Source organism: Emericellopsis atlantica, assembly GCF_019669845.1.
Source record: "Emericellopsis atlantica unplaced genomic scaffold F5Z01scaffold_13, whole genome shotgun sequence".
Classification (NCBI taxonomy): domain Eukaryota; kingdom Fungi; phylum Ascomycota; class Sordariomycetes; order Hypocreales; family Bionectriaceae; genus Emericellopsis; species Emericellopsis atlantica.
Genome location: NW_025764715.1, coordinates 696,317 through 719,168, shown reverse-complemented (window position 1 = coordinate 719,168; position 22,852 = coordinate 696,317). Strand labels below are relative to the sequence as shown.

The following is a 22,852-nucleotide window of genomic DNA, read 5'->3' as shown; positions in this document are numbered from 1 at the left end:
CCGAGTCGCCCAGGCCCATGGCGAAATGGGTCCTTGTGGAGGCGCAGGCGCTCGGCAGATGACTACCGCCGCCGTCGAACTGACTCGAACACGACGGCAGCGGGGGTCGCGCTTCATCCGGGCAAGCTTAAGGCTCAACGTTATGCAGGTGCAGAAGAGACCCGCTCTTAGGGGGTTTCGCCTTTGATTGATCGATCATGCGAGCCGCCACGAGACATGAGCTGCAAGTTGAGGCCATCCCCCGGAGGAGGGCCGGAGGAATAGCGTTGATACATGATGGCAGTTTACCTCAGCATAAGTAAACTGTAAACACTCATCGAGCCCCTTTTAGAGACCCATGCGCTGTCCAGTCGGAAATTGTCTGTTGATCCCCCCAGGTCAAAAGTGGCTTAACTTAAAATAGCATCTTGTACCTACTGTAAGGCCAAGCCAAAAGGCCCCACATATGAGAATAAGGGTGGAATAAATGGTCGGTTTAGAGGAATGCGATATAATTAGGTAGGTGGACATCTTTCTCAACTTTTGACTTCTGGGAGTGTCATGCTGCATGGCGATGTGGGCTTATGTACATGTACTTTAGCCCGCCGAGGTAGGAGGCGCATGTGGCAATCCCCTGGGGGGAGATTTGTGTTCAGCCATATCCCTGCTTGAGTCGTCCCCATCCGTGGTCAAGTACAATGCCTTGTCCATTCGACCGAAAGGAGCTCCGATTCCCCAGGCTACATACCCCTACAAACAGCGCTGTGAATGACTTCAGTTGCCGACTGGTGCACGACAAGCCCAGCGAGGACAGCATTTAGTTAGCTGCGATCCTTATTCAGTAACATGCGACATAGTTCCGAAGACATGGACCCGACAACCGGAACGTCTCTGCAATCCGCCTCAACCTGCAGGACACACGTGAGCATGCGGAACGGAACTCGCTCATGCCACGTGCGTACCGCCAGGCCAGGAATCCGAACCCTCCAATCAGGCTGTCAAAGAGGGATCCAGTGAGGATCTTTCCTCGCCAAGGCTCGTCCTGTCAAGGCTGGATGAGATCACGAATCCTCGTTGGAGCACGGGCGGCCCTTCTCAGCCGTACCCAATCTTATATACCGCCCTGACATGCCGGCCGCTTTACACCTGGGGTTGCAAACATAAAGGCAACCAAGCCTCGTTTTCGCGCCTGTTGTCGCTTTTGCCCGTGGCCATCCATCCTCCCAATATCATGCAGCCACACTGGTTTGGGACTCTGGGCTCCCTATCCCGTGTTGACCACATGCCACAGGCCGCCTATTTCATTGGTGAATCCCAGAGCTAAGCTTCACGCAACCATCAAATGGACGGGGCGGCACAAGAAGGCGATGCTGTGCAAACCAAGGCGAAAGTGCGAGATGGTCGGTCAGCTTATAAGTTGGTCACAAACATGCCCATACCCCACGATGCTGCCTCTGCTCGAGAATGGGGTTCATCTCATACTACTTCCTTTGGAGGCAGCAAATCTACGCCAACACGGAGCCGCATCAAATGGCATCGGCCGACGCGCCCCAGGCCCAGGCGCCCGAGAGCTTGCGATCGAGCCTCGGCCTGTCCAACATCGACCTACTGGCCATGGTCCTCAGCGACTCGGGTCTCGCCAACGCCGAGCCGCAGTGGTGGAACGCGTCGCCCTGGGGATGCTTCCTCATCGGGCTTCAACCACGAGGTGGTTGGCAGGTGTGAACATGTTTCCTTGCATCCCCATACATGGCCAGGCCATTCAAGACCGGGCCGATGCACTGGCAGATAGACGGTGGGATTCTTTCAACAAGGTGTCGCTGACCCCCTCTCGCGTCCCCAGATCATGCAGCGATCGATGCAATGGGGCGACGACGCCTGGGCGCGCTGCTTTGGCGTCGACTGCCAGGCGCCCACCCTCTACGCCTACTTTGCCTGCAGCATCCGCAACCGCCTCGAGGTCCTTGCCTCGGACAACTTTCGCTCGCCGACCGAGGGCGTCGTCGCCCCGGGCGCCCCGTGGCGCACGACGCCCAACTTCACCGTCAAGCGTCCCACGAAGCTCATTGACGGCAGTCGTGGTGGGCAGGCCTTTGTGGCGGCCATCCTCGCGCCCGAGGGGGGTAAGCACTACAGCATCGTGGACCAGGCGCGCATGCAGCTCCTGAGCGTGCTGCTCGTAGGCGCGAGCCTGACGCGCGAGGACAGGCGGGAAGAGTATGTAGACGTGGTGTTGCCGCGGGACTTTGACCTATCGCCCGCCTTGGGCGTCGTGTTCACACGCTTGCTGGCGGGCTTGGTGTTCTTTAGCGTTGTATGCGTCGCCTTGTTGGTGAGTACGTGGTGGTCGCTGCTGCGGAGCAATCTGTACGGCGATAGGGCGTCGCTCGCCTGGGTCACAAAGGTCCTCTCGTTGGGGTGCTGGGCGGTGGGGTCCATGGGCTTGCTCATGCTTGGAGGGAACCCGCGGGTGGTGCTGGCCGGGAAGAAGATGGATGGGTTCGTGTCGGACCGCATCGAGGATCTAGCAAGACGCACGAAAGAAACAGGGATAATGGAGCCGTGTTTGACTACGATTGAGGAGAGAAACGCTGCAGAGCCAGAGAGCGGGGTCAAGCTCGTCACCCAGCAGAAGCACTCGCCGGAGACAAAGTCCACCGTCGTCATGGAGATCGAGGCAAAAGTCCACACGGCCCCGACGGAGCGGCCACCGCACTCCAAGATGCCCATTGTCGTCCAGTTCGGCTCCCTCCACGGCTCCATCTTCACGCCAGATAGGGGCACCTGCGAGCTCCCGCGCGAGCTGGTCGAGCGCATCTGCGCCCTCGACATCAAGACGGTGCGCTCGGTGGGCTGGGCCGCCGGCGTCGCGTGGTTCGGTGTCATGCTCCTCGCCGGCGTCACCCTGCAGATTGGGAGCATCCTTGCGCCGCTGTTTGCCGCCGACCTCGCGAGCCTGACCTTTCTGCTGCTGACGTCCCTGGCCAGGGGGGTCGGGGTCTCGGGACCGGAGAGCTGGATGATTCCCAGGTGGAAGCGAAGACCGAACGCGGTCCATGGTGCGGTGCTTGTCGGGCAATGTAACTCGAGGGAGCGAGCCGACGTGTGATAGTTGGGGGACTTTGCAAGGGCGCAATGTTATGATACGGGAACGGGATACCACAAGCGTTTTGATTTTGAACTTGTTCGACGTGTTTGTGTTTCCACGACAAGGCCTAGCAACCTTACATCAAGAGACGTGATGGCAGGTCCAGCACCACGGGCTGATACCTCTCCTCCGTCTGTCTCTTCTTCAGCGTCATCCACGCCGCATTCACAAAGATGGTCTTCTCCCCTCTGTCGAACCTTGCGTCTCCCGTCGTAAAGTCCAGCAGGCACGGCGCTCCGTCCTTGACCAGCGAGTCCGTCCTCGCCGCCTCGTCGACGCCAGGCTTCCAGGTCACGACCTCGACGCCGTGGCTGCTATGGAAATGACCAAATACGGCCAACACGGGGCGGGCCCTCGCCACAGCCCGCGCCTGCACCTCGCAGCCCCGCAAGGGCGGGATGGGGATCCAGTCGAGGTGGCCCAGGGGACCCCCATGCGTGATCCAGAGAGCGCAGGAAGAAGAAGGGTCCGTGGGTGCCGACGCCCATGCCGCTGTCGCCTGTTGGGAAGGATACGGTGGGTAGGTGAAGGCGTAAGACGAGGCGAGGAAGTCTGGTTGCGTGGGGTTGCCGTAGGCACTGATCGTGTCGTTGAGACGGGCGGATACCCTGTCGACGTAGTGGACGCCCGATGCGGCGGCGGCTTCGGACGTGAACAGAGCGAGGGCCTCGGGCAAGAACTTGCTGTGATCCGGATCCAGGCCAACGTCGTGGTTCCCTGCCAGAACAACACCCGTGTCAGAGGGATTAAATAAGAGCAAGCTCGCGACGCGCACCTGCTATGACAAGCTTGATCTTATGCGGCAGTGCAGCGATCCACTCGTACGCAACACGCAGCTCTTCCATTGTGCCGTCGTCCGTCATATCACCCGCGTGGACGAGGAGGTCGCCGTCGGGCAGACTCTGGGTGCAGTCGTCATTATGCGTGTCGGAGATGCAGACGATACGCACCTTGTCGTTCAGAGATGCTGCCTGGACAGACATATTGACGGGATCAGGGTACGAGGCATTGTGGAATTATGGAAATACGGGTACGAAAGAATGCTGAGTCCAAGCTGAGACGAGGAGGAGAATGGGGCCACGTGATGTGGCGCGGAGACGTCTCGAATGGTAACTTTTTGGTTGAAGCCATTGGTCCCATTCGGTGTTCGAGCGTCACACTTGACCTTTTTTCACGTCGCCCCACCTCATAGTGCGACCTCTATTATTTATTCCGCTTGTTTTAGCCTCTATTCGGGCGTTTCTTATGGTAGTATTCTTGATTTCTTATAGTGTTCTTGTAGTGTGACGAGACGCGTAGGGTAGCCGCACGCGTGCCTTGTGTTTTGATTGGCTAAGCTGCTGTTAGTGGGCTGTTTTTAGGCCCGCCGCTAGTGTGCTAGTGTGGCACGGGCCGGGCTTGGCTGCGTGGGGATGCTGTTGATGAGGGGCCAGGCGCTGTTGATTAGGGCGTTCGTTGTTCATGAGGCCTTCACTAATTGTTCATGATGATATTAGCAATATTAGATTAGACATTCTCATCAGTCACACTGCGTGGCATCGCATCTTTCAGTTTTTTTTTCTCAAGCATATCTATCTGATTGCGAACGCTGGTCACACTTGAGTCCTTGACCCCCTGTTCACCTCGCCCATCATGCGACCTCCAAGACTGCACCAAACGACCAACAGCATGACTGTCGGCGCTTATACGGGACCTCCGCTCTATTCCAAACTGGTCATGTTACTCTCTTGACTTTAATTAAAGGGCAGGTTCGCGCCGGAGAACATGCACAGCCACATTCGACAACATTATCACCCAGGCGTGGAACAAAACTGCTCATTCTCAACCCGCGCTATTGCTGATCCCACCCGGACCAACCGTTGATCGCCTGCCACAATGGCTACCAATCTTTCCGACGTGCCAATTCCTTCCATTGAGGCACATTTCGAGCCGCGAATCGTCCCCAACGCCGGTCACACACCGGCGTTGTCAACAGACGGACCTCCAACCCCACCGACACCTTCAACGTCTTCCGCCACAGGATCGGAGGACCAGAACCCCTCCAGTGGAAGTCGTGAGAGGCCGGACTCTATCCCTAAGCGCTCCGTGGAAGGAGAAGACACTGTTATCGAGGCAATTTCCAATATGCGCCTCTCCCCAGCGGGCGGCGTCTCAGACATGACCGGCCTTGCTGAAGCCCTTGACGCGGCTGGGCCGCGATCCCAACGAGCCAACTCATTGACGCCTTCCCTTGCAGGCGAAGCTGTGGATCCCGAGTCGGCGCGGACTCGGCGGCGTTCGCGTCGAGCCAGCTCGCAACCTGTCCGAGTGCGCCATGAAGTCAGCGATGAGGAGCTTCCCGGTGAAGTACATTCAGCCGAATTTCGACATGCGTTTCAGAGCTCGAAGCACCTCATGGCTGATTTGGAAAACATTCTGAGAAGCTCAGCTCTCCAAGCCGAAGAAAGCTCCACCATCCACGCATTGTATGCGGAGGCTGTCAAACTAGCTGAATTCCAATACCCATCGACCCGGATCGTGGGGTTCGTTGGCGATTCTGGCGTAGGTGAGTTCTAATCCTGCCCTGTGCGCACGGCGTCATCTCATTTGAAAAAAAAAACAAACAGGGAAAAGCAGCCTCCTCAACTCGCTTCTAGACACCCGGGCACTTGCAAGAACAGTATGACATGAATGCGTCTGGAGCATAGTCCAAAGCTGACCACTCGATCAAATCAGAGCAACAGCGGTGAAGCATGCACCTGCGTTGCCACCGAGTATCATTATCACCCCGAGGGGACCTTTCGTATCAAGACGAATCTTTTCACGGTCGAGGAGCTCAGAGACCAGCTGAGATCCATGCTACGGTGCTACCGCTGCTTTCACCTCCATGGCCATGCTATGAAAGGTGAAGAAAAACGCGACCTCGAGTTGGGTGCTAAACTCGCCATCGATACGTTTAGGGCCATGTTTCATGGCCGACTACGCAATGAAGACTTTCTCGTCACGTTTACCGAAGACACCGGCCTTGAAGTCTTGTCAAGTTGGGCGGAAGAATTCAGACCTTCCGAGAGGCTTATGCAGCACTCTGAGCTATCCCTTCAGGACTGCTCAAACATGCTCGCGCGGTTGTCTTCGCAGGTTGGGGCAACTGCCCAGCCGGCGGCCTGGCCATATATCAAAAACATCAAGTATGCTGTTTCTGCGCCGTTGGCTCTAGCTCACTTACACTGACGAACACTGCTAGTGTCTTCTCCAACGCCACTATCTTAAGCACAGGGCTCATTCTAGTCGATCTGCCAGGTGAGTTCCCCGGGAATCCTTGTTGACCCACGACATGGTGAGGCAAGAGACTCACGCTTGGTGCAACAGGGCTCCGGGACTTGAATGCCGCTCGCCGCACCATCACCGAACGCTACCTAGTCCAATGTGACGAGATATTTGCTGTTTGCAACATTGGTCGGGCGTCCACCGACGAGGGGGTCAGCAATGTATTTGAGCTGGCTCGACAAGCGCGACTCTCTAATGTCGGCGTTGTATGCACACGCTCCGAGGTATTGTACTACGGAAATTCCAGAAAAAACAACGAAAACGCTGATATCCTTCAGGAAATTCAAGCCGAGGAGTCCATAGTAGGTTTGACAGGCGACCGGGCGGACAGAATCCGACAAATGATGGCCGCCATTGCCACCGATAAGAGAGACGCACGCCGTGTGCAGGACGAGTTGGATGGCTTTGGGAATGAAGATCTCTCCGATCTCTCCGATCTTTCCGAAGACGAACGGGAGGATTTGATTGAGCTGACGAGGAGAATGGATCGCATCAGGTCAGTGGCATACCAGCGCGACCTTGTATGGCTCTTTCTGGGCGACTAACATCGGGATGGCTCCTCGCATAGACGACGAACGCGAACCCATGAATGGGAGTGAGTGTTCTCCCCCCTCCACAGACTAGGCTCGACGGGTCCAAAATATTTTGAGCATGCTGCTAATTTGCATCATCCATTAGCCTGCAAGCCTACCTCGTTTCAACCCGCAACGAGTCCGTGTCGCAACAGCTGCGAGGCATGTACAGCGGAAGCACACCGGACCAGCAAACCAGTGTCTTCTGTGTCAGCAACAAAGAATATTGGGATAATAGAGACAAGGAGCGAAACACCTTCCAACCACATCTTCAACTCAGTGGGATTCTTGACGCTCGCAGACACTGCATGTCGGTCGTTGCGAGTAGCCAGCGCCGTGCGACTATGCACTACACGAACGATCAGATCCCAGCATTCCTAGCCCAGATTGATCATTGGGTTCAGTCGGGTGCGCGATCTGCCAGCCAAGAACGTCAAGAGATGATCCTCCGTACATTGGACGATGTTGAAGCACAGATGAGCAATGTAAGCCGCTCCAGTTAGGGCAATGATGAACAAGACAGGAAACACTCAGTAACGCAGTATGCAGGCCATGAGCTCGAGGACCAGCTCCATCAACCGTTTCTCGACTGATTCAATGCGACTCTTCACTAGTCATGTCTATCAAGGTCAGTGCTCGATGATGTCACCGACCAATCTCCAGTAGGTTGGCTGATGGCTAACGGGTGGGATTAGGGAGAGACATAACCTCTTGGAGCCGCTGTGCTGCTCATGCCAGTCAGGTGTGGGACGGGGTGAGTGTTCCACTGCCAGCTTATGCGATCGCCGTTGTACAAGCTTGAATTGTTACTAATGTACACGACAGTGGAGTCACCGTAAGTCGACATCTGTGCCTTTTTATTCGGGATCAAGGAACACGGCTGAACATCACAAGCAACATACTCAGCATTTTGCCGCAACTACGGAAACTATTGCACGTCTAAAGTTGGCTCACATAACTGGAATGAAGAAGCCATTCATGCCATGGTTTGTGATCTCGAAACTCCGTGGCGAGAGTTTCGCTCCGCACTCAGCCAGGTGGAGAGGGATGTTCTTGACGCTGTAGATGCACTGACCAGCAATCTCATTGAGCGTTTCGGTAAGGACCAGTCTGATTCATGAAATCCAATCATACTCAGGATCTTCACCGTCAAGATCCAATCGCTGAGTGAAACACAGAGACTGATTTTTCGAACAACTTGGACACCCCGACGACGCTGATACAGACTCTATCAACACAACAGCGGCTACTCACAGATGCCATCGACCAGGCTCATGAGAAACTTGAAGAGGACATGACGTGAGTGCGCCTGCAGCAATGACATCCATCCTCTCAGCAGAAAAGATACTCAACAGTACACTGTCTAGTCGTTTTCACGCCGTGGCTCTTTCAGGAATGAGAAGCTCTTTGATCGGGCAGTGGATGGAACAACCGTACCAAAGAAGCATCCTCGACCGTGGTGAGTCTCTCGACCTGTCAACCACACTGCTTTCTGCACAGACACAAATAAGCGTCCGCATACTAAAATTCGTGCCCGCCAGGCACAGGGAGCGATGGCCGGCGGAAGGATATCATACGGGGCGCCCTGAGCGACCGACTTCTATTCGAGACATTGATGCGCGAGTTCAAAGCTGGATGTAAAGCTCTTGTGGAAGCGGCTCAAGAGAAAATATCCAATGCGAAGGCTGCCTATCTTGATATAGCACGGCGAAATTTTGGGCTTGTGCGCGACGGAAATGCGATGCGAGAGAGTGAGCTGGATCCACAACTTCGGAGCCGTCTACAAGAGGCTGTGAGACATGGCCGGAACACACTTGCCCAGGCTCAAGCTGTGTTCTCCCGTACGGAACTCCAATCGCTATCCTAGACTGGATGCCACATTGGAGCTAAAGGGGGCCAGACGAAATGTGGGACTAGACTTGTCGCTCTTGTCGAGGCAAAAGGCAATCATCAAAATCATTAGTATGCTTGAAGTATATTTATCTGTTAAGACTCTTATCAATTCAGTGCGCTGAGCAAGAACAGGGCATTCTATTATCTGTCAATGGCATGGGGCAGCTCTTGGATCCAAAACGTCTTAGCTTACCGAGACACGGCCGGTCCTACCGACAGGCAAGCACAGCTGACAACAGGTAGCCGATCATGGATCAGAGCAGAAACTGGTGGTTCAAGAAGACCATAGTAAAACCAAATGACGTCTGATGAGAAGCATAAGGCCGCGAAGTCGCAGGCCGTTGATGGGAAGAGCTGCTTTCCATCATTCATTTTAAATTTGTGCGATGCTACTGGCGCAATAAACCACGCAGTTTCGATGACCCCCATGAATGTCAAACAACTGAAGTCCCCTATAAACAGAACCCTCTCGAAAGTACCACCTTGAGCGATGATATACTGCTGTTTGAGAGACTTTCCCACCAAATGTTCTCCCAGACTTTCCCCTTCTCTGGCAACGTCTCCTGTTTGTCTTGCTCAATGTCTTCAACTACCTTTGGCAGGCCCTTCTTTTGATGTGCCACAAGCTGCTCAACATGAACTTCCATGTGTTCGTCAAACCAATCGCGGGTCTCCTTCTTCCTATTATTCTGTCGTTCTTCGTTGCCAACGCGGTTCTCCCAGGCATTTTCAACATAACCTTGCATGCGATACGGGATCAAACAGCTGAATCGTTGCCAAGTCTTCACGATTGCGAGAGCCTTCTCAGGCCTTGTTTGGAACCATTCTATATGCTCCTTCTGACATTGCCCACCTACACACTGGGTAGCTCGCCGTTTGTCGCTCCGGAGGGTTAAGTGTACCAGAGACTCTATGTTGCGTACGGCGCATGGCATGTAGGCGGCGAAATGGACAACCATCTTGAGCGAGCATTCTTTTTCCTGACTTTTTAGACGCCTTCCAAGATGTCGATCATCTTTCGGCTGGCCGATCTTCGCTGGCTCTGAGTAATTGTTCTCGTAGCGAATAGGAATCATGGCTGACCCTATGTTGACATGGTCAGGCGTGAGTTCGTCGCTGTAGCAGTAAATATAGCCTGGTCGTCGACACTTGACTGGCTTTGCCAGTTGGTAGATGAGATCGCACGCGAACTTTTTGGTCTTCAATGGCGTGAAACGAAAACCGCCACGTCGAGTGGAAGTCGTTGAAGTGCTGGTCTCTGGTGTTTGGATACCCTGAAGGCTTTGCACGAAATATTCACCAAGCTCCAGATTCAAAGGCGCTGATTTGGCAATCCTGATTTCACTCTCGGTCTTGACTGGTGCCTTCGCCGTGGCTACTGGCTGAGTACTTGGAGGCAAATCCTTCGGTGCAGACAACAGCTGGGCTCGGCATACTCTCTCGGGCCCCGAGAGGCGAAATTCCCCATCTGCCCCTGGATAGGGAGGGAGTTGCGGCACCTGTGGGAGTTGCGATGTGTTTGTGTCACCGCAGGGCCCCGAGTCCTTCTTGTTAGAGTCGATCTCGTTATGCCGTACAGTATCGATGAGTGGAGTATCCTGGCTAGTCGTGTTATCTTTGTGTGTTGTCGGAGCCTCGTCTTCAATCGCCACCTCAGCAGGATCAGGCTTGATCAGCCGCGCGTGAGAAGTCGGTTTCTTCGCCCGGGCAAAGTTTGGCGCTGGCACAGGGACAAGCTCGCGGCTGGATCGGGTGCTCTTCTTGAGGAGGGGACTTTCTTCCTCGACTGGCCGACGAGCTTTCGAGAAATAATGAGATGGCTCCGTCCCGATATCACTTTCGCCCGTCATCGGCGTAGAACCTGAAGACGTCGGGCTGAAGACAGGGCTAGGCTCTGAAGCGTCCGACTCTGGTGACAAAAGCTCACGAAGCGTTCCGTATCGCGGATGAGACCTGCACTCTCGCCAAGGCTGACGCCTCACAGGCGTGACAGGGGGGGAATCCTGTTGCGCTGGGGAGGGATCTTGAGGAGCCGTTGTCTGGAATGATTCGGTTTTCTTCATTGGATTATCAAAGCACTCTGAGCAGTGAGGCGCGATCGAAGCCGTCAAGGTGGACTTTGGCTCACCTGTGAGTTGCGGTCAGAAATCTCGCAAATCCCCTGATAAGTATATCTGTTCCTTACTTTTTGGAGTTGGTTCTTGTACATGTATAGTAAAACGCACTTCGGGATGTTGAGAAGTCATGCCGTCTTGCTCGATCATGCCGTGGCATGCCTTTTGAGCCTCATCGACAAATTCAACTTCGTCTTTGGGAGTAGCGAGGACATCTCCTCGATTGACAGACGAGCTATATCCAATCTCGTTGCTCAGGTTGAGAGATCTGTTTACGGGAGAAAGTAGCTCTGTCTCAGACACGGCGCCTTTCCCATTTGCATTCTCGTGGACATGCTGCTCTTCCGAACCCACATCTTGGCTGGCAACAACAGCGACAGGTTCTTCGATGAGACCGATTCCAAGCTTGTCCTCAGCAGCAGCCCGTAGATCGAGAGAGATTTCCTGCTGCTCATTAGGCGCATTGCTTGGACCGACATGCTTGACGGCACAGTCCTGTACAGTAATTAATCTTTGAAGAGACTCGCAACTCTCAAATCCTTGACCGTCGGTGGGCTTTGTCGCCTGAATGATCTTCATGATTTCGATACAATTCTTCTCCAGAGTAATGCTGGACGGGGTCTCGTCGCGTGACTGAGGTTTCTCTTTTACCACGCTCCTTGCGTGGGCTTGCTATCTCTTAAAACCGCGCAGAGAGGGAGGGGGGAACTTCTGGAGAGGCAACTTGCACACGAAAGGACTTCCAAGGCTGACAGATAGACCGAGGCTGATTTCGTACCACACGTTATGCAAGGTTCTGCATGTAAGGTCGTTTCTCTGCTCAGCATTTGCATGCACGCGCAATGTGATATGCACGTTTGTGTTCATCACCAACACATTGTAACATGGAGACTTGGCGATCCAAAGATGCCCTCGTGACTTGCGCTATCCACATGACGGTTGGTTCAAGTTATGATGGTCTACGTCGACCTAGTCCAGTATCAACATGAACTGCTCCCGTTAAGTGTCAAAATGCTGAATCTATGAGAATCGAGGCTTCCTGAGCGGACGGGATTTCGTACCTTCTTATAGCTATGGCCGTATGTGAAAGGAGATCTAGTTCAAGAAAACTTAAAGTACGGAGTCAAGTCGTCGTCCGGGAGTACAGGGGCATTCAATCTTCACCCAGAAAATCATCGACTCCGCTCGCATCCCCCGCACTCGTATGTGTATGCTCCTTGCAGCATAGCCCCCTGTGTCGGCGTTACAGTGCCTTATGCAGTTGGTTCGCTGCTGCTATTTTGCGCAGCCACCTTGCTTGAGACGGGTGGCCCCGATCCTCACGAAGCCAAAGTACATGATAAGTACTGGGATCCACCGCGTTTGCTCACTATTCATGTCTTTGGCAAACGTGTGACATGCCTTAGTGAGAAGAAGCAGAAGAATGGGCGTGCAGCTGCTAACACGGGGTCGGAGAACATGCTTATCTTGGATAGAAAGAATAAGTAGAGATTGAGAATCAAAACTATGGATGGGTATCGAACGCTCGCCATATCGCATGAATCACGTCAGACATTACCTTATGTCATGTACATTCGTTAGACGTCCCAGCTCCTCCCGTAACACACGCACGCGCCGCAGATCAATAATTAATAAGAATGGTGTTCAAACACGCCGTCGACGTCCCGCATCTTAGGCGGCGACAGCTTCCACGGGCGCGCCGCCATCCGTGTCCTGGGGCGCCTCGGTTGTTTCCTTGGCCTTCCCGTTGGTCGCCTTGGCGGCCTCGAGCTCAATGGCCTTGATCTTGGCCTCGAGAGCCTCCACCTTCTCGGCGAGGGCCTTCTTCTCTTTTTCGGCCTCTGAGGCCTTGTTGGCCTGTGCTTGGATGTCGGCGACCTTTGACTCGAGTTCCTTGTTGTCCTGGGGGTGGAATTAGCACGCGAGGGTCTTGGAATGCGATGGGAACTTACGCTCTGAGCCTTTGATGCCTTGGACTCGGCTTCTTCGGTCTTCTTGGCGGCGGCAGCAGCCTTGGACTCGGCGTCTTCGACCTTCTTGATGGCAGCGGCAGCCTTGGACTCAGCATCCTCAGCCTTCTTGGTAGCAGCAGCGGTCTTCGACTCGGCGTCCTTGGCCTTCTCAGCAGCCTTGGACTCAGCCTCTTCGGCCTTCTTGCTAGCAGCGGAAGCCTTTGCTTCAGCCTCCTCGACCTTTTTGGTGGCAGCGGTAGCCACAGACTCGGCCTGGCTAACCTTCTTCGACGCATCAGCGGCCTTGGCCTCAGCCTCGTCGACCTTTTTGCTTGCGTCGGCAGCCTTGGTCTCAGCCGCCTCAATCTTCTTCGAGGCTTCCGCAGCCTTGGCCTCGGCATCCTCAGCCTTCTTGGTGGCAGCGGCAGCCTTGGCTTCAGCCTCGTCGACCTTCTTGGTGGCAGCGGCCGCCATTGCCTCAGCCTCGACAAGCTTCTTCGAGGCGTCAGCGGCCTTGGACTCAGCCTCCTCAACCTTCTTGCTAGCCTCGGCGGCCTTGGCCTCTGCAGCCTCGACCTTCTTGGAAGCCTCAGCAGCCTTAGCTTCAGCCTCCTCAATCTTCTTGCTGGCAGCGGCAGCCTTGGCCTCAGCGTCTTCACTCTTCTTGGACGCATCAGCAGCCTTGGCCTCCGACACCTCCTGTGCCTTTTTCAACGCCGCCAGCTCGTCGGTAGCGACCTGGAGCTTGTTTTCCGCTTCCTTGAGCTGCTTGGTAGCATCGGCAGCTTTGGCCTCAGACTCCTCGACCTTCTTGGCAGCCTCAGTCGACTTGGCCTTCTCCTCATCCTGCGCCTTCTTCAGAGTCTCGACCTCCGCGGTGGCAGCCGCGAGCTTCTTCTCCGCGTCTTGGACCTTGGAGCCGGACTCGGCCAATGTAGTCTTGGCCTCCTCCTGAGCCTTCTTGAGCGACTCATTCTCCTCGGCAAGGGACTTCTTGCCAGCCTCGAGCGAGTCGGTCTTGGCGGTGGCCTCCTTCAGCTGCGCGGCGTGCTCCGCCTCCATCTTCTTCTGGGCCTCCTCGAGCTGGGCGACCTGCTTCTTGGCGTCGGCGATGCTGGCTTCGAGCTTGCTGTTGAGCTCTTGCGCGTTCTTCAACTGCTCCTGGGCAGCGCTCGCCTCCTTTGATGCAGAGGCACTCGAGGCTTCAAGGCTGCCGTGCTTTGCCTTCCACTCGTCAATCTCCTTTTTGGCGGCAGTCTGCGCCGCCTGCAGCTCGGCAATGGTCTTGTTGAGGTCGGCAAGCTTGGCGTCCGAGTCTGCCTTGAGCTTGTCGTTTGTCTCGGACAGGGTGCGACTCTTGTCCTCAGCGTCGGTGGTGGCCTTCTTCTGGGCCTCGAGCGCCTTGCCGGCAGCAGCCATATCGCTGTCGAGCTTGGAGAAGGCCTCCTGCAGCTCGGCACGCTTCTTGTCGGCCTCGGCAGCCTGGGCCTTGAGGGTCTCAATCTCCTTCTTCCATGATGCCTCGAGAGCAGCGCGCTCCTCTGTTGCCTGAGCCAGCTGGGTCTTGAGGTCGGCGATCTGGGAGTTGAGGCCGGCGCTGTCGGTCTCGGCCTTGGACAGCTGCTGCTTCAGCTGTGCGACCTCGTCTGCCAAGCCCTTGCTCTCCTCGGCCGCCTTTTGCAGGCGAGCGTTCAGAGACGCGACCTCGGCCTGGGAGGCGGTGCCCTGGGAGCCGCTGGCCTCGAGCTGGCGGTTGAGCTCGTCAATTTTCTTGCGCAGGTCATTGGCCTCTTCGGATGTTGTGTTGAATTCCTTCTCCTTCTTGGCGAGGTCGCCCTCGAGCACGCTGATGGTCTCTGTCTTGTCGGCGATTTGCTTCTCGAGAGCCTGCTTGTCGGCCTCGGTGAAGGCGGATGGCTGAGAGACGAAAGCACCCATGCTGGCGTGGAGCGAAGTTCGGCGTGGATAGATTAGAGGGGAGGAGGTGTGACAAGGTCAGAGATTTCAAGGTGGGTGAAGACAGGGCAGGACGTCGCAGCGTACGGACGGAAGGTGCAGCTGGGGAGAACAAATATGAACCGAGGTGTCGTCAGGGCCCGAGAAATTTTGAGCAGGAGGACTGGAGACTGGATGGATGGATGACCCGATTCACCGCCAAGGCCCCCATTTGCCAGGGTCTACACGCACGCACTCCACAATGGGCAGTATGTATGCGTTGTTGGCACAGCAGCGAGAGATGCGGTGAGTTGAGGTTCGTCGGGAGAGATGTGGCTGCCCCACCGGGGCGCCAAGCATGAGATGTCAATCTCAGCAGCATGAACTTATGAGGGCCATGAACGGTGAGCACTGTCCATTCACGGGGTCAACGAGCTCCGAATTCAGTCAAACATATCGCAATCTGTGTGCCACGGGCAGCGCATGACCTCATTCCCCCGGGGTGAGCTGATTTTGGTCCTTTGGGCAGCCGTTGTGCTCCGCCGCCCCTCTGTACCGACTCGTGCGTGCCCAACCAGAACCTTGAGTGCGACGCTGCGGGTGGGAATTCGTCGCAGGCTACCCTACGTGCAGCAGCGGACTGACTTGCAATGCAGATAACTCTTCATCTTCAAGGTATTGGTGATAGATCTTATGTACTGAGTTGATGTTTTATAGAAATAGTGCATGTCATTATTGCCCACGGCGGGTGACCCACGTTGAGTTGCAAGTTTCCGGGTGTCAACCGGTGCCAACAACCATTTGCCCAAAGAACATACTGGAAATTCAAACGAAATGGACGTCTTCACCAAGCCTACCTGGGTCACCGACATCACCATCCACCACAACTTCCACCACGATACTCCACCTTGAACACCCAGCAATATTTATCGCCAGTGACAACATCCTCCGTAATGTCAATCCACAGCCGGCCGTCGTCTCCCATCCCCCATGTCACGTCAACCTCACCTCGCATACTCAGCGCCACGACTCGATCTCCCCTCATCACGGGAACCCGAGACTCAATCTCGAGACGTCCCACCGCGGGCTTGTTCAGACTCAAGACATAAAACGCTTCGTTGCGCTGCGTGAAGCGCAAGTCTTTGCCCCCCGTCGTCTCCTGGGGCGTGACGTACCAGTAGGTCGAATTGTGTATGGCTTCACTGTGCGCATGAATCCAGGCACCCGCCTCCCTCAGATTCGTCGCCATGGTGTCGTGGATTGTGCCATCGGCCTTGGGTCCAATATTCAGCAAAAGATTGCCATTCTTACTCGTCATATCGACCAAATTATGGACCACGGTCGTCGCATTCATAATCTCCTCATCCTTGGTCGCCCGGTTGAAGCCATAGCTGTACGGATCCATGCCCTGGTTGCTCTCCCACTTGCGTCGCTGCGGGACGCTGAACGTCGCGTACTCGGGCGTGTCAAAGTCTGACACCCACGGGCTGCCGCAGCGGTCGTTGATGGTCACCTGCCGCCCCTGGCTTCGTGCCCAGTTGAACCAGGCAGCGGCAAACACGTCCGTGCCGTTGGAGGCGCCGGCGTCGCACCACATTATGTCCGTATCGTAGTGGTACGCGAGCCTCTCCATCTGCGGGACCATCAGGTCCTCGATAAAGTCACCGATCGGCAGGCGACCAGTGTAGGGCTCCTCGAGTCCTGTGTACGGGTTCCTGGCAATGATGCCCGGATGCGATGTCGAGGTGACTCGGTCGTACTGGGTGAAGCCGTACTTGCCCCAGTCCGGGTTGAACCACTCTGGGAGAGAAAAGTATGTTCCTCGCTTCAAATGTGGTTGATGCATCTTTGCCGCCTCGAATAGCTCGCTAAGCACATCACGCATTGGCCCGTAATGGAGAGATGTCCGGTTCGTGGTAGCGCCCGCGTCGAAGAGGCTGAAGCCGTCGTGGTGCTTCGTCGTGAGCACAAAGTACTGCGCGCCCGCATCCGAGATGAGGTCAACCCACTGTTTTGGGTCATACGCACTAGCGGTGAAGTTGGCGAAAAAGTCGTCGTAGTTCAGGTCGGGCCCAAAGGTCTCGAGGCGATATGCGTTGAAGCCGGACCTGTCAGCCGCAGCGTGCTCGTTGATCCGGGTGCTGTACCACCAGAACCACTCGGCGTAACTCTCAAAAGGCGTCGAATTGCCCCATGACGGCACGGAATATGGACCCCAGTGGATGAAGATGCCGAATTTGGCACCGTCGTACCAGCTGGGCGCCTCATGACTGACCAGGCTTTTTGAGTCCGCCGTCCATTCCTCCAGACCTATAGTGACGTCGCTCATGGTTTGAGAGACTGGGAGACCTCTGGGCGTGCTCATATGGACGGTCGCGTCACCAGTCGATCTTCCGTCAACAGCAACATGAATTCGCTTCTGGTCGCCAGGGCAGAACCTCTTCACAATGGCAGGCTCCGCTGTGTTGACCCCGTCCGCCTCGATGGAAACCTCAATATCAGACGTACACGCTGTGCCAGCATGATTGGCCACAATTTCCACGATCTGTTTGCCGTTCGCGTCGAGGTTCTGGGTAGGTCTGACAGTCTGAACCTCAATGCCGGGTTGATCAGCCTCCCACAGAGACAGGGAGAAGACGTGCAGACGACCTGATGTGGAATTCGTCGTGTTAGGCAGTCTGATGCCGCTCAGTGTCTTCCCACTCTCCACGTGGGCATATCGCTCATAGATGTGCGAGGCGTTGTGGTTGGTGTCGTTGTGCGTGAAGAAATAGGGGTAGCTGACCTCCCCCCTCCGGATAGCCAAGAACCACCAAAAGGCGTGAGCACGGACCTCGGCAGTGGATGTTGTATTGTCAGTGTAGATGAAGGTCAAGTTGCCCGAGACAGTCGTGGACCGGACATCGGATGTCAAAAGGACCGAGGCAGCAAAGTATTTGCCTGACGGAGGGACATGGATGAGCTGCCCAGCACAAATGATATTATCTGACGCTTCTGGATCCGGGTTGTACCCAGGATAGAGGTAGCTGATGCCGCTGGTGGACGAGGTGAAAACACCGTCTTTGCCAACAGGGTCTGCTGGAAGAGCCTGTCCAAGAGCGTCAAGACTGGCTTCGCCGGGACGAGAGCCAAACGCCTTGTTGTTGAAGAAGTCGTCGAGGGGGACGTGAACACTTCCACTGCTACTGGACGAAGCCAAGCCCAGGCGCAAGCCCGGTAGCAGGGCCAGGACGCGACATGTTCCCAGTCTCATGGTGCATCAGTTACTGCATCAAAGTACACCCAAGGTACCGAGATTCCTTCGACTCGCCATGGCGGCTGTTATTGGGGTTTTATGTTCAACATCGGAACGGACTTGGGCGATGAGGGGAACCAACCTGTCAGTCTGCTTCCCCACAATGTCGGACTTGACCCCGATGTTTCGTTTCTTAAGAAGATACGTAGTCGGGGTGGAGTTTACCGCACCGCGGATCTCGCTATCGCCAACAAGTAAGCGAATCGAAACAACTGCCGGCTCCACTCTCCATATCCTGGGGAAGCCGATCTCTCGCCTCGTGCAACGTTTCATGCTCTAACAGTGAAAGAAACCCGACGGCTATGATAAGCTAACAACCGACGCTTATTTGCCAACGATCTGCAAGATAGCTATGTGAGAGGTTGAGATAATTGCTGCTTTTGGCGGATCGTTCGACATTTGATCTGGTTCAGCCTATGTTGTTGTTGTTGTATTTACAACTCTACAGGTTGGCCAAACACTCTCTGATCACCGTTTCCAGCCGTGAAAGCTCAAAGTTTGCAGCTTCACATGGATGATTCTGGGCAGATAGATGGATCTTCCAGAAACTGGGCCTTTTGATCAGTTTGTCTCCGAGGCTGAGGGTCGATCAAGAAGCCATCCGATCCCCACGTCCCTTATATCATCTGCGTTCCACAGTCATATTTCGTTCTTTCAATGTCAACTTCACGTGTCGGCAATTGAGACCACTTTGTTCCAAATCTATTCAGCAAAGACCGCAAAGCACTGATGGATGTGTGTTCAATTGAGTATGGAGGTGAATTGAAAGCTGCCTCCTCCTCCCCCTGAGGACTCCCGTCCGAATGCCACTCATTAGCAAACCGGGTGCCGCGCGTACGGACACTCAAGCACACCGTACGTATTCTGGACCTCGTTGTCTGCCTCATTGTCAGCCAGTCATGTAACCCCGAAAACAAGACTCGGCACTCACGGGTGTTGACCTCGCGCCACCCGCCCTCGCAGTAGCAGCGCACCCACGCCACGTCAGCGGGCCAGATATCGCCCGGCTTCATGACGATGCTGCATTCGCGGCATAGGTCGGGCAAGTGTCCATCGCCAATGGTCTGTGAGCTTGGTCAGCGATGGCCTTTAGTAAAGACAGCGTGGATGGGTAGGCGTACGATGAGCTCCTCGTCATAGTATGTGTAGCAGTCTTTGAGATCGAGGCTGGTGTCGTTGGAGCCCCCGTTTCCGTCGTCGCAGTGGGCAGTGATGACGCCAGTGCCGGTGATCTTGATGTCTTTGCAGGTTGCCTCGAATCCTGCGCGGACGCAAGCGGCCAACGAAAGCAGGGACAGCGGGACCGAGACTGAGAGCTTCATGGTGAATATGGCAAGAGTAGTGGACGGTCGTTTCCCGAAGTAATTATGCGAGTCGAGATAGGATGAAAGACATGCGACAGGAGGATTTATATACTTGATCGAAGCATGCCGGATTCGATCTCGGACATTTCCTCGGTGCTCCTCCGCACAGCCAGATCAGGGTCACCCCTGGGGGGAAGCACACTGTTCGCAACTCGACTCCCCAAATAGCCGCGCGGTCGGCTGCTCTTCGCAGACTATATATGGACCTGCCCAACTATTTCATGCAAGTCGCCTTGTAAGTCTCGGCGTAAGCAAAGGATGAGTCCAGGGTCGCGATCCTACGGCCAGAGACTGAGATTGGGAAGGAGGAGCGTTCATGCGGGGTAGGTGGAAGAACACTATGTATTCTCGCATATGTAAGCGATGACAAAGTGTCAGCAGTCGGCGAAAGATAGGTATCATTGAATGCCTGATCCTCCCTAGGTTGGTTCTGGAGTCAAGGGTGCTCTCAGCTCGAGTGCAGCCCGCAGACATAGTCATGCCACGTGTGGCACGTCCTTCTGTTCTGTGCAACCAAGCCGTTTGTTTCCAAAATGAAGCCTATTAGGTTATTTCTGCCCTGATTCGTTCATTCATCACATCGATTAAGCCGTCTGGGTGCATACACACCCCTGCCCAGCAACACTGGTGACCGGCGGCGCATCACAGGTCGCCTCGCTCGTGAAGCCCGGCAGCGGCTCCGTGGTGGGCGTCCCCTCGACGACCTCGGCCTTGACCAGCACAGGGATAATCTGTCCCGTGCTAAGTGAGAACTCGCGGTGGCCCAGAACCCTCAGCAGGCTCCTGATCTCGCCCGAGTGGCTCGTCACGCTGATCCACGTCGCATCATCCTCCACAAAGACATCGTCTAGCACGGATTGGCTGCGCCAGTCCTGGTGCGGCTGGATCTCGCCCTCGCTCACGTCGCCGCGCCATAGCTCGTCCTCCTCCGTGAAGCCGTCCTCGAAGCGAAGCGCCGGGATGGCGGCGTGGATATGCGACTTGCTGGACCTCCGATCGCAGGTGTGGATGCTGATGCCCTCGCGGAAGAACTCCTTGACAACAGGATCAAAGGGCCTCGTCTCGGGCAGGTCAATGTCCGCAAAGGTCAAGTTCGCCGTCGTGGTGCAGCGCATCAACGGGGAGGTGTAGTACGACTCAAAGTACGGCAGCCCGTGGTCGGCAAAGTGCGACTTGAAGAAGGCGTTGGCCTTGAGGGCCTCGTGCGAGCCGGCTGGGGTGAGAAGGGGATCTGCCCAGACTGTGGTGCCGTTGCCGTCCAGGACGGACCAGTAGCACTGCGCGTGTTAGGCTGATGCTTGGACCGCGCGAGCAACAAGGGAAGAAGGGCATGGAGTCTGTACTCACGTTCCATGCCGGGGTGCCATAGAAGGACTCGGCAGCATTGTGCCAGCCCTCGCCGTGGCGACCCATGACCAGGACCTTGTACCGGACGTCGCCTTTGTTGCGGCAATTGCGGTTCAGGTATGACACCCATCGGGCGAAGCGCTCCCACTGCGGCGCATCGCCAGAGGCATCGTTGTCGGTAGGGTACGTCCTATTGAGCAGCCCAAGGTTGCTTGAAGCCTTGAGTTCAATGCGCGTCAGGAATCCTCTGCTTTCTCAGATCATATAGAACCCGGGGAAACTAACATAGTCAAATGTCCCAGGAACCGTATCGGCCTCGTCTTGGAGGAAGTAGCCCTGGACAGTGGTGTACTTGATGCTCTTCCCCTGCGCTTCAGGCCATGACGCGCTGGCGGTGGCGGCGAGGCCGGCGAGCGGGAGCAATTGGGACAATTTCATGTTTGTGTCGGGAGGTGAGGGGGCGAAGATTGCTACTCATGAGAGGGGACAATGGCCTCCTCTTATGTACGTCCAACGTACATACATGTGCTTGACAAGGAGCCGGCATCGCGAAGTTCAAGTCTGCGAGTCTGCGACTGGGGCGGATGGTCGGGACTCGGGGAGCCAATCAAGCGAGAACGTGTCTGGTCCCTGCGATGACCAGACGCTGGGAATCCGTCGCGGTTGATATCTGGATCCTTCAGAGTCGACTCGGGAAGATTATGATCTCCGGAGGACACAATGTCGACCACATGGCAATGCCAGGAGGCGGTTGAGCAACTATGTGGATGATTTATACGGAGTATGATGAAGCAGCCACTTCGTCTTGGAGACCTTCCGCGGCCCGCCCAATGTTGACCAATTTCTGCCAGCCAATCGCTGCGTGCGTAAGATTCCGTCACGTGAGACCGCAAAGCAACAACATTTCAGTGAGAGCGCACTGCTGTGTAGTGTGGTTCCTTGCTGGTACCACCTCAAGGCGGTCAAGGGCAGCCTTTCTTCTCCATCGAGCCGTGCGACCACATCATCTTCATGTCCCTACTCAAATTGACCTAAATCAGGCTACTGGGAATTTCAATCCAACCACCGAGCGAGGGATTATTAAATTATTATAACATACATTTGCTGGTTATGTCTTGAATGGCTGCGATGCCCACACATGGAACCAAAGAAGAAGGATGGATCGCTACGACTTTTGAGCGAAAATACTACCATCGTGAGCAAGTGTTCATCAAGAGAAGCCTCCGTCCAAATGAGTACCGCACCGGATTTCGCGGTCTGCACGTCCCTCGCCTCGGCAAAGAACGTCTAATAAACGAAGCTACTTCTCTACGCTTCATTCGACAGCATACTAATATACCAGTGCCGACTGTATACTGCCATTTCGAGGATGACGGAGCATATGACTTGATCACGGAGTATATTGAAGGTGTGAGTATGTCCGAGCTTCTGGAAGAACAGAAAGCTCTCGTTCGCGAAGAGCTCGAGAACCACTTGGCGACACTTAAGACTCTGAAGGCCTGCCGCCTTGGAGGACCATCGGGGATTGTAATTCCTCCCTACCGAGTTTTGCAACATACGGAGATGGACCACTGGCGTCTTCGGGAATCAAGGTACGAGGCATACGTATTCTGTCACAACGATCTATCTCAGCAAAATGTCATCGTCGACCCGCACACATTCGAAATAAGAGGAATAATCGATTGGGAATATGCTGGTTTCTTCCCGCCTGGCTTTGAATACCCTTTCTACCGCAGACTTGGCCCTTCATCAGCTATCGACGGTGAAGTTGATGACTCATACGATTTGCTACAGTTTCTTCATTCCGAAGCAGAGTGAGCTTTCAAGCCGTGAACATTGAAAACATGCGACCAAGCATAGGTCCGTCCCTGTGAGGCATTCAAGGACCGCGTATTGCGCGACGTGCGCTGCTCCATTCTCGAGTCTGACACCCTAGAGATCGTGGAC

The 22,852-nt window shown here is 55.2% G+C and overlaps 9 protein-coding genes across 9 annotated transcripts; 3 read left to right on the top strand and 6 right to left on the bottom strand.

Moving 5' to 3' along the window:
• Positions 1–1,509: 1,509 nt before the first annotated feature.
• Positions 1,510–3,088, top strand: F5Z01DRAFT_622150 (uncharacterized protein; the record flags this gene model as incomplete). The annotated part of the gene is made up of 3 exons (XM_046261240.1): positions 1,510–1,698; positions 1,823–2,452; positions 2,657–3,088. The coding sequence occupies 3 exons, from the start codon at positions 1,510–1,512 to the stop codon at positions 3,086–3,088; spliced, it is 1,251 nt and encodes a 416-aa protein (XP_046118458.1).
• A 115-nt stretch (positions 3,089–3,203) lies between these two features.
• On the bottom strand, positions 3,204–4,110 carry F5Z01DRAFT_622080 (Metallo-dependent phosphatase-like protein; the record flags this gene model as incomplete). Its single annotated transcript, XM_046261235.1, has 2 exons — positions 3,204–3,844; positions 3,903–4,110. The coding sequence occupies 2 exons, from the start codon at positions 4,108–4,110 to the stop codon at positions 3,204–3,206; spliced, it is 849 nt and encodes a 282-aa protein (XP_046118457.1).
• Positions 4,111–5,284: 1,174 nt separating this feature from the next.
• F5Z01DRAFT_622392 (uncharacterized protein) lies at positions 5,285–8,872 on the top strand (the record flags this gene model as incomplete). Its single annotated transcript, XM_046261262.1, has 14 exons — positions 5,285–5,672; positions 5,734–5,786; positions 5,843–6,294; positions 6,351–6,406; positions 6,476–6,657; positions 6,712–6,929; positions 7,112–7,490; positions 7,555–7,633; positions 7,701–7,759; positions 7,831–7,840; positions 7,900–8,103; positions 8,184–8,304; positions 8,373–8,464; positions 8,547–8,872. 14 exons carry the CDS (start codon positions 5,285–5,287, stop codon positions 8,870–8,872), a joined length of 2,619 nt encoding a protein of 872 aa, XP_046118456.1.
• Positions 8,873–9,185: 313 nt separating this feature from the next.
• F5Z01DRAFT_109415 (uncharacterized protein) lies at positions 9,186–11,777 on the bottom strand. Its single transcript, XM_046257392.1, has 2 exons — positions 11,084–11,777; positions 9,186–11,026 (listed from the first exon to the last, which is right to left on the bottom strand). Exons 1-2 carry the CDS (start codon positions 11,589–11,591, stop codon positions 9,351–9,353), a joined length of 2,184 nt encoding a protein of 727 aa, XP_046118455.1. The 5' UTR covers positions 11,592–11,777; the 3' UTR covers positions 9,186–9,350.
• Positions 11,778–12,151: 374 nt separating this feature from the next.
• Positions 12,152–15,142, bottom strand: F5Z01DRAFT_109221 (uncharacterized protein). Its single transcript, XM_046257391.1, has one exon. It carries the CDS (start codon positions 14,900–14,902, stop codon positions 12,641–12,643), a length of 2,262 nt encoding a protein of 753 aa, XP_046118454.1. The 5' UTR covers positions 14,903–15,142; the 3' UTR covers positions 12,152–12,640.
• A 454-nt stretch (positions 15,143–15,596) lies between these two features.
• On the bottom strand, positions 15,597–18,439 carry F5Z01DRAFT_109053 (alpha-L-fucosidase). The gene has a single exon (XM_046257390.1). It carries the CDS (start codon positions 18,150–18,152, stop codon positions 15,771–15,773), a length of 2,382 nt encoding a protein of 793 aa, XP_046118453.1. The 5' UTR covers positions 18,153–18,439; the 3' UTR covers positions 15,597–15,770.
• Positions 18,440–18,965: 526 nt separating this feature from the next.
• On the bottom strand, positions 18,966–19,829 carry F5Z01DRAFT_109051 (uncharacterized protein). Its single transcript, XM_046257389.1, has 3 exons — positions 19,316–19,829; positions 19,126–19,258; positions 18,966–19,072 (listed from the first exon to the last, which is right to left on the bottom strand). Exons 1-3 carry the CDS (start codon positions 19,514–19,516, stop codon positions 19,008–19,010), a joined length of 399 nt encoding a protein of 132 aa, XP_046118452.1. The 5' UTR covers positions 19,517–19,829; the 3' UTR covers positions 18,966–19,007.
• F5Z01DRAFT_109050 (histidine phosphatase superfamily) lies at positions 19,830–21,503 on the bottom strand. Its single transcript, XM_046257388.1, has 3 exons — positions 21,191–21,503; positions 20,906–21,124; positions 19,830–20,835 (listed from the first exon to the last, which is right to left on the bottom strand). Exons 1-3 carry the CDS (start codon positions 21,341–21,343, stop codon positions 20,143–20,145), a joined length of 1,065 nt encoding a protein of 354 aa, XP_046118451.1. The 5' UTR covers positions 21,344–21,503; the 3' UTR covers positions 19,830–20,142.
• Positions 21,504–21,854: 351 nt separating this feature from the next.
• Positions 21,855–22,851, top strand: F5Z01DRAFT_108968 (kinase-like domain-containing protein). The gene has a single exon (XM_046257387.1). The coding sequence runs from the start codon at positions 22,025–22,027 to the stop codon at positions 22,721–22,723; it is 699 nt and encodes a 232-aa protein (XP_046118450.1). The 5' UTR covers positions 21,855–22,024; the 3' UTR covers positions 22,724–22,851.
• The last annotated feature ends 1 nt before the right edge of the window (position 22,852 follows it).

Coding starts and splice junctions, on each gene's coding strand:
- F5Z01DRAFT_109415 (XM_046257392.1), bottom strand. CDS start 11,591: ATGAAGATCATTCAGGCGACAAAGCCCACCGACGGTCAAGGATTTGAG. Junction 11,027..11,083: donor ACAAGAACCAACTCCAAAAA/GTAAGGAACAGA, acceptor CGCAACTCACAG/GTGAGCCAAAGTCCACCTTG.
- F5Z01DRAFT_109221 (XM_046257391.1), bottom strand. CDS start 14,902: ATGGGTGCTTTCGTCTCTCAGCCATCCGCCTTCACCGAGGCCGACAAG.
- F5Z01DRAFT_109053 (XM_046257390.1), bottom strand. CDS start 18,152: ATGAGACTGGGAACATGTCGCGTCCTGGCCCTGCTACCGGGCTTGCGC.
- F5Z01DRAFT_109051 (XM_046257389.1), bottom strand. CDS start 19,516: ATGAAGCTCTCAGTCTCGGTCCCGCTGTCCCTGCTTTCGTTGGCCGCT. Junction 19,259..19,315: donor ACTATGACGAGGAGCTCATC/GTACGCCTACCC, acceptor CCAAGCTCACAG/ACCATTGGCGATGGACACTT. Junction 19,073..19,125: donor GTGGCGCGAGGTCAACACCC/GTGAGTGCCGAG, acceptor ACAATGAGGCAG/ACAACGAGGTCCAGAATACG.
- F5Z01DRAFT_109050 (XM_046257388.1), bottom strand. CDS start 21,343: ATGAAATTGTCCCAATTGCTCCCGCTCGCCGGCCTCGCCGCCACCGCC. Junction 21,125..21,190: donor TTCCTGGGACATTTGACTAT/GTTAGTTTCCCC, acceptor ATTGAACTCAAG/GCTTCAAGCAACCTTGGGCT. Junction 20,836..20,905: donor ATGGCACCCCGGCATGGAAC/GTGAGTACAGAC, acceptor TAACACGCGCAG/TGCTACTGGTCCGTCCTGGA.
- F5Z01DRAFT_108968 (XM_046257387.1), top strand. CDS start 22,025: ATGGCTGCGATGCCCACACATGGAACCAAAGAAGAAGGATGGATCGCT.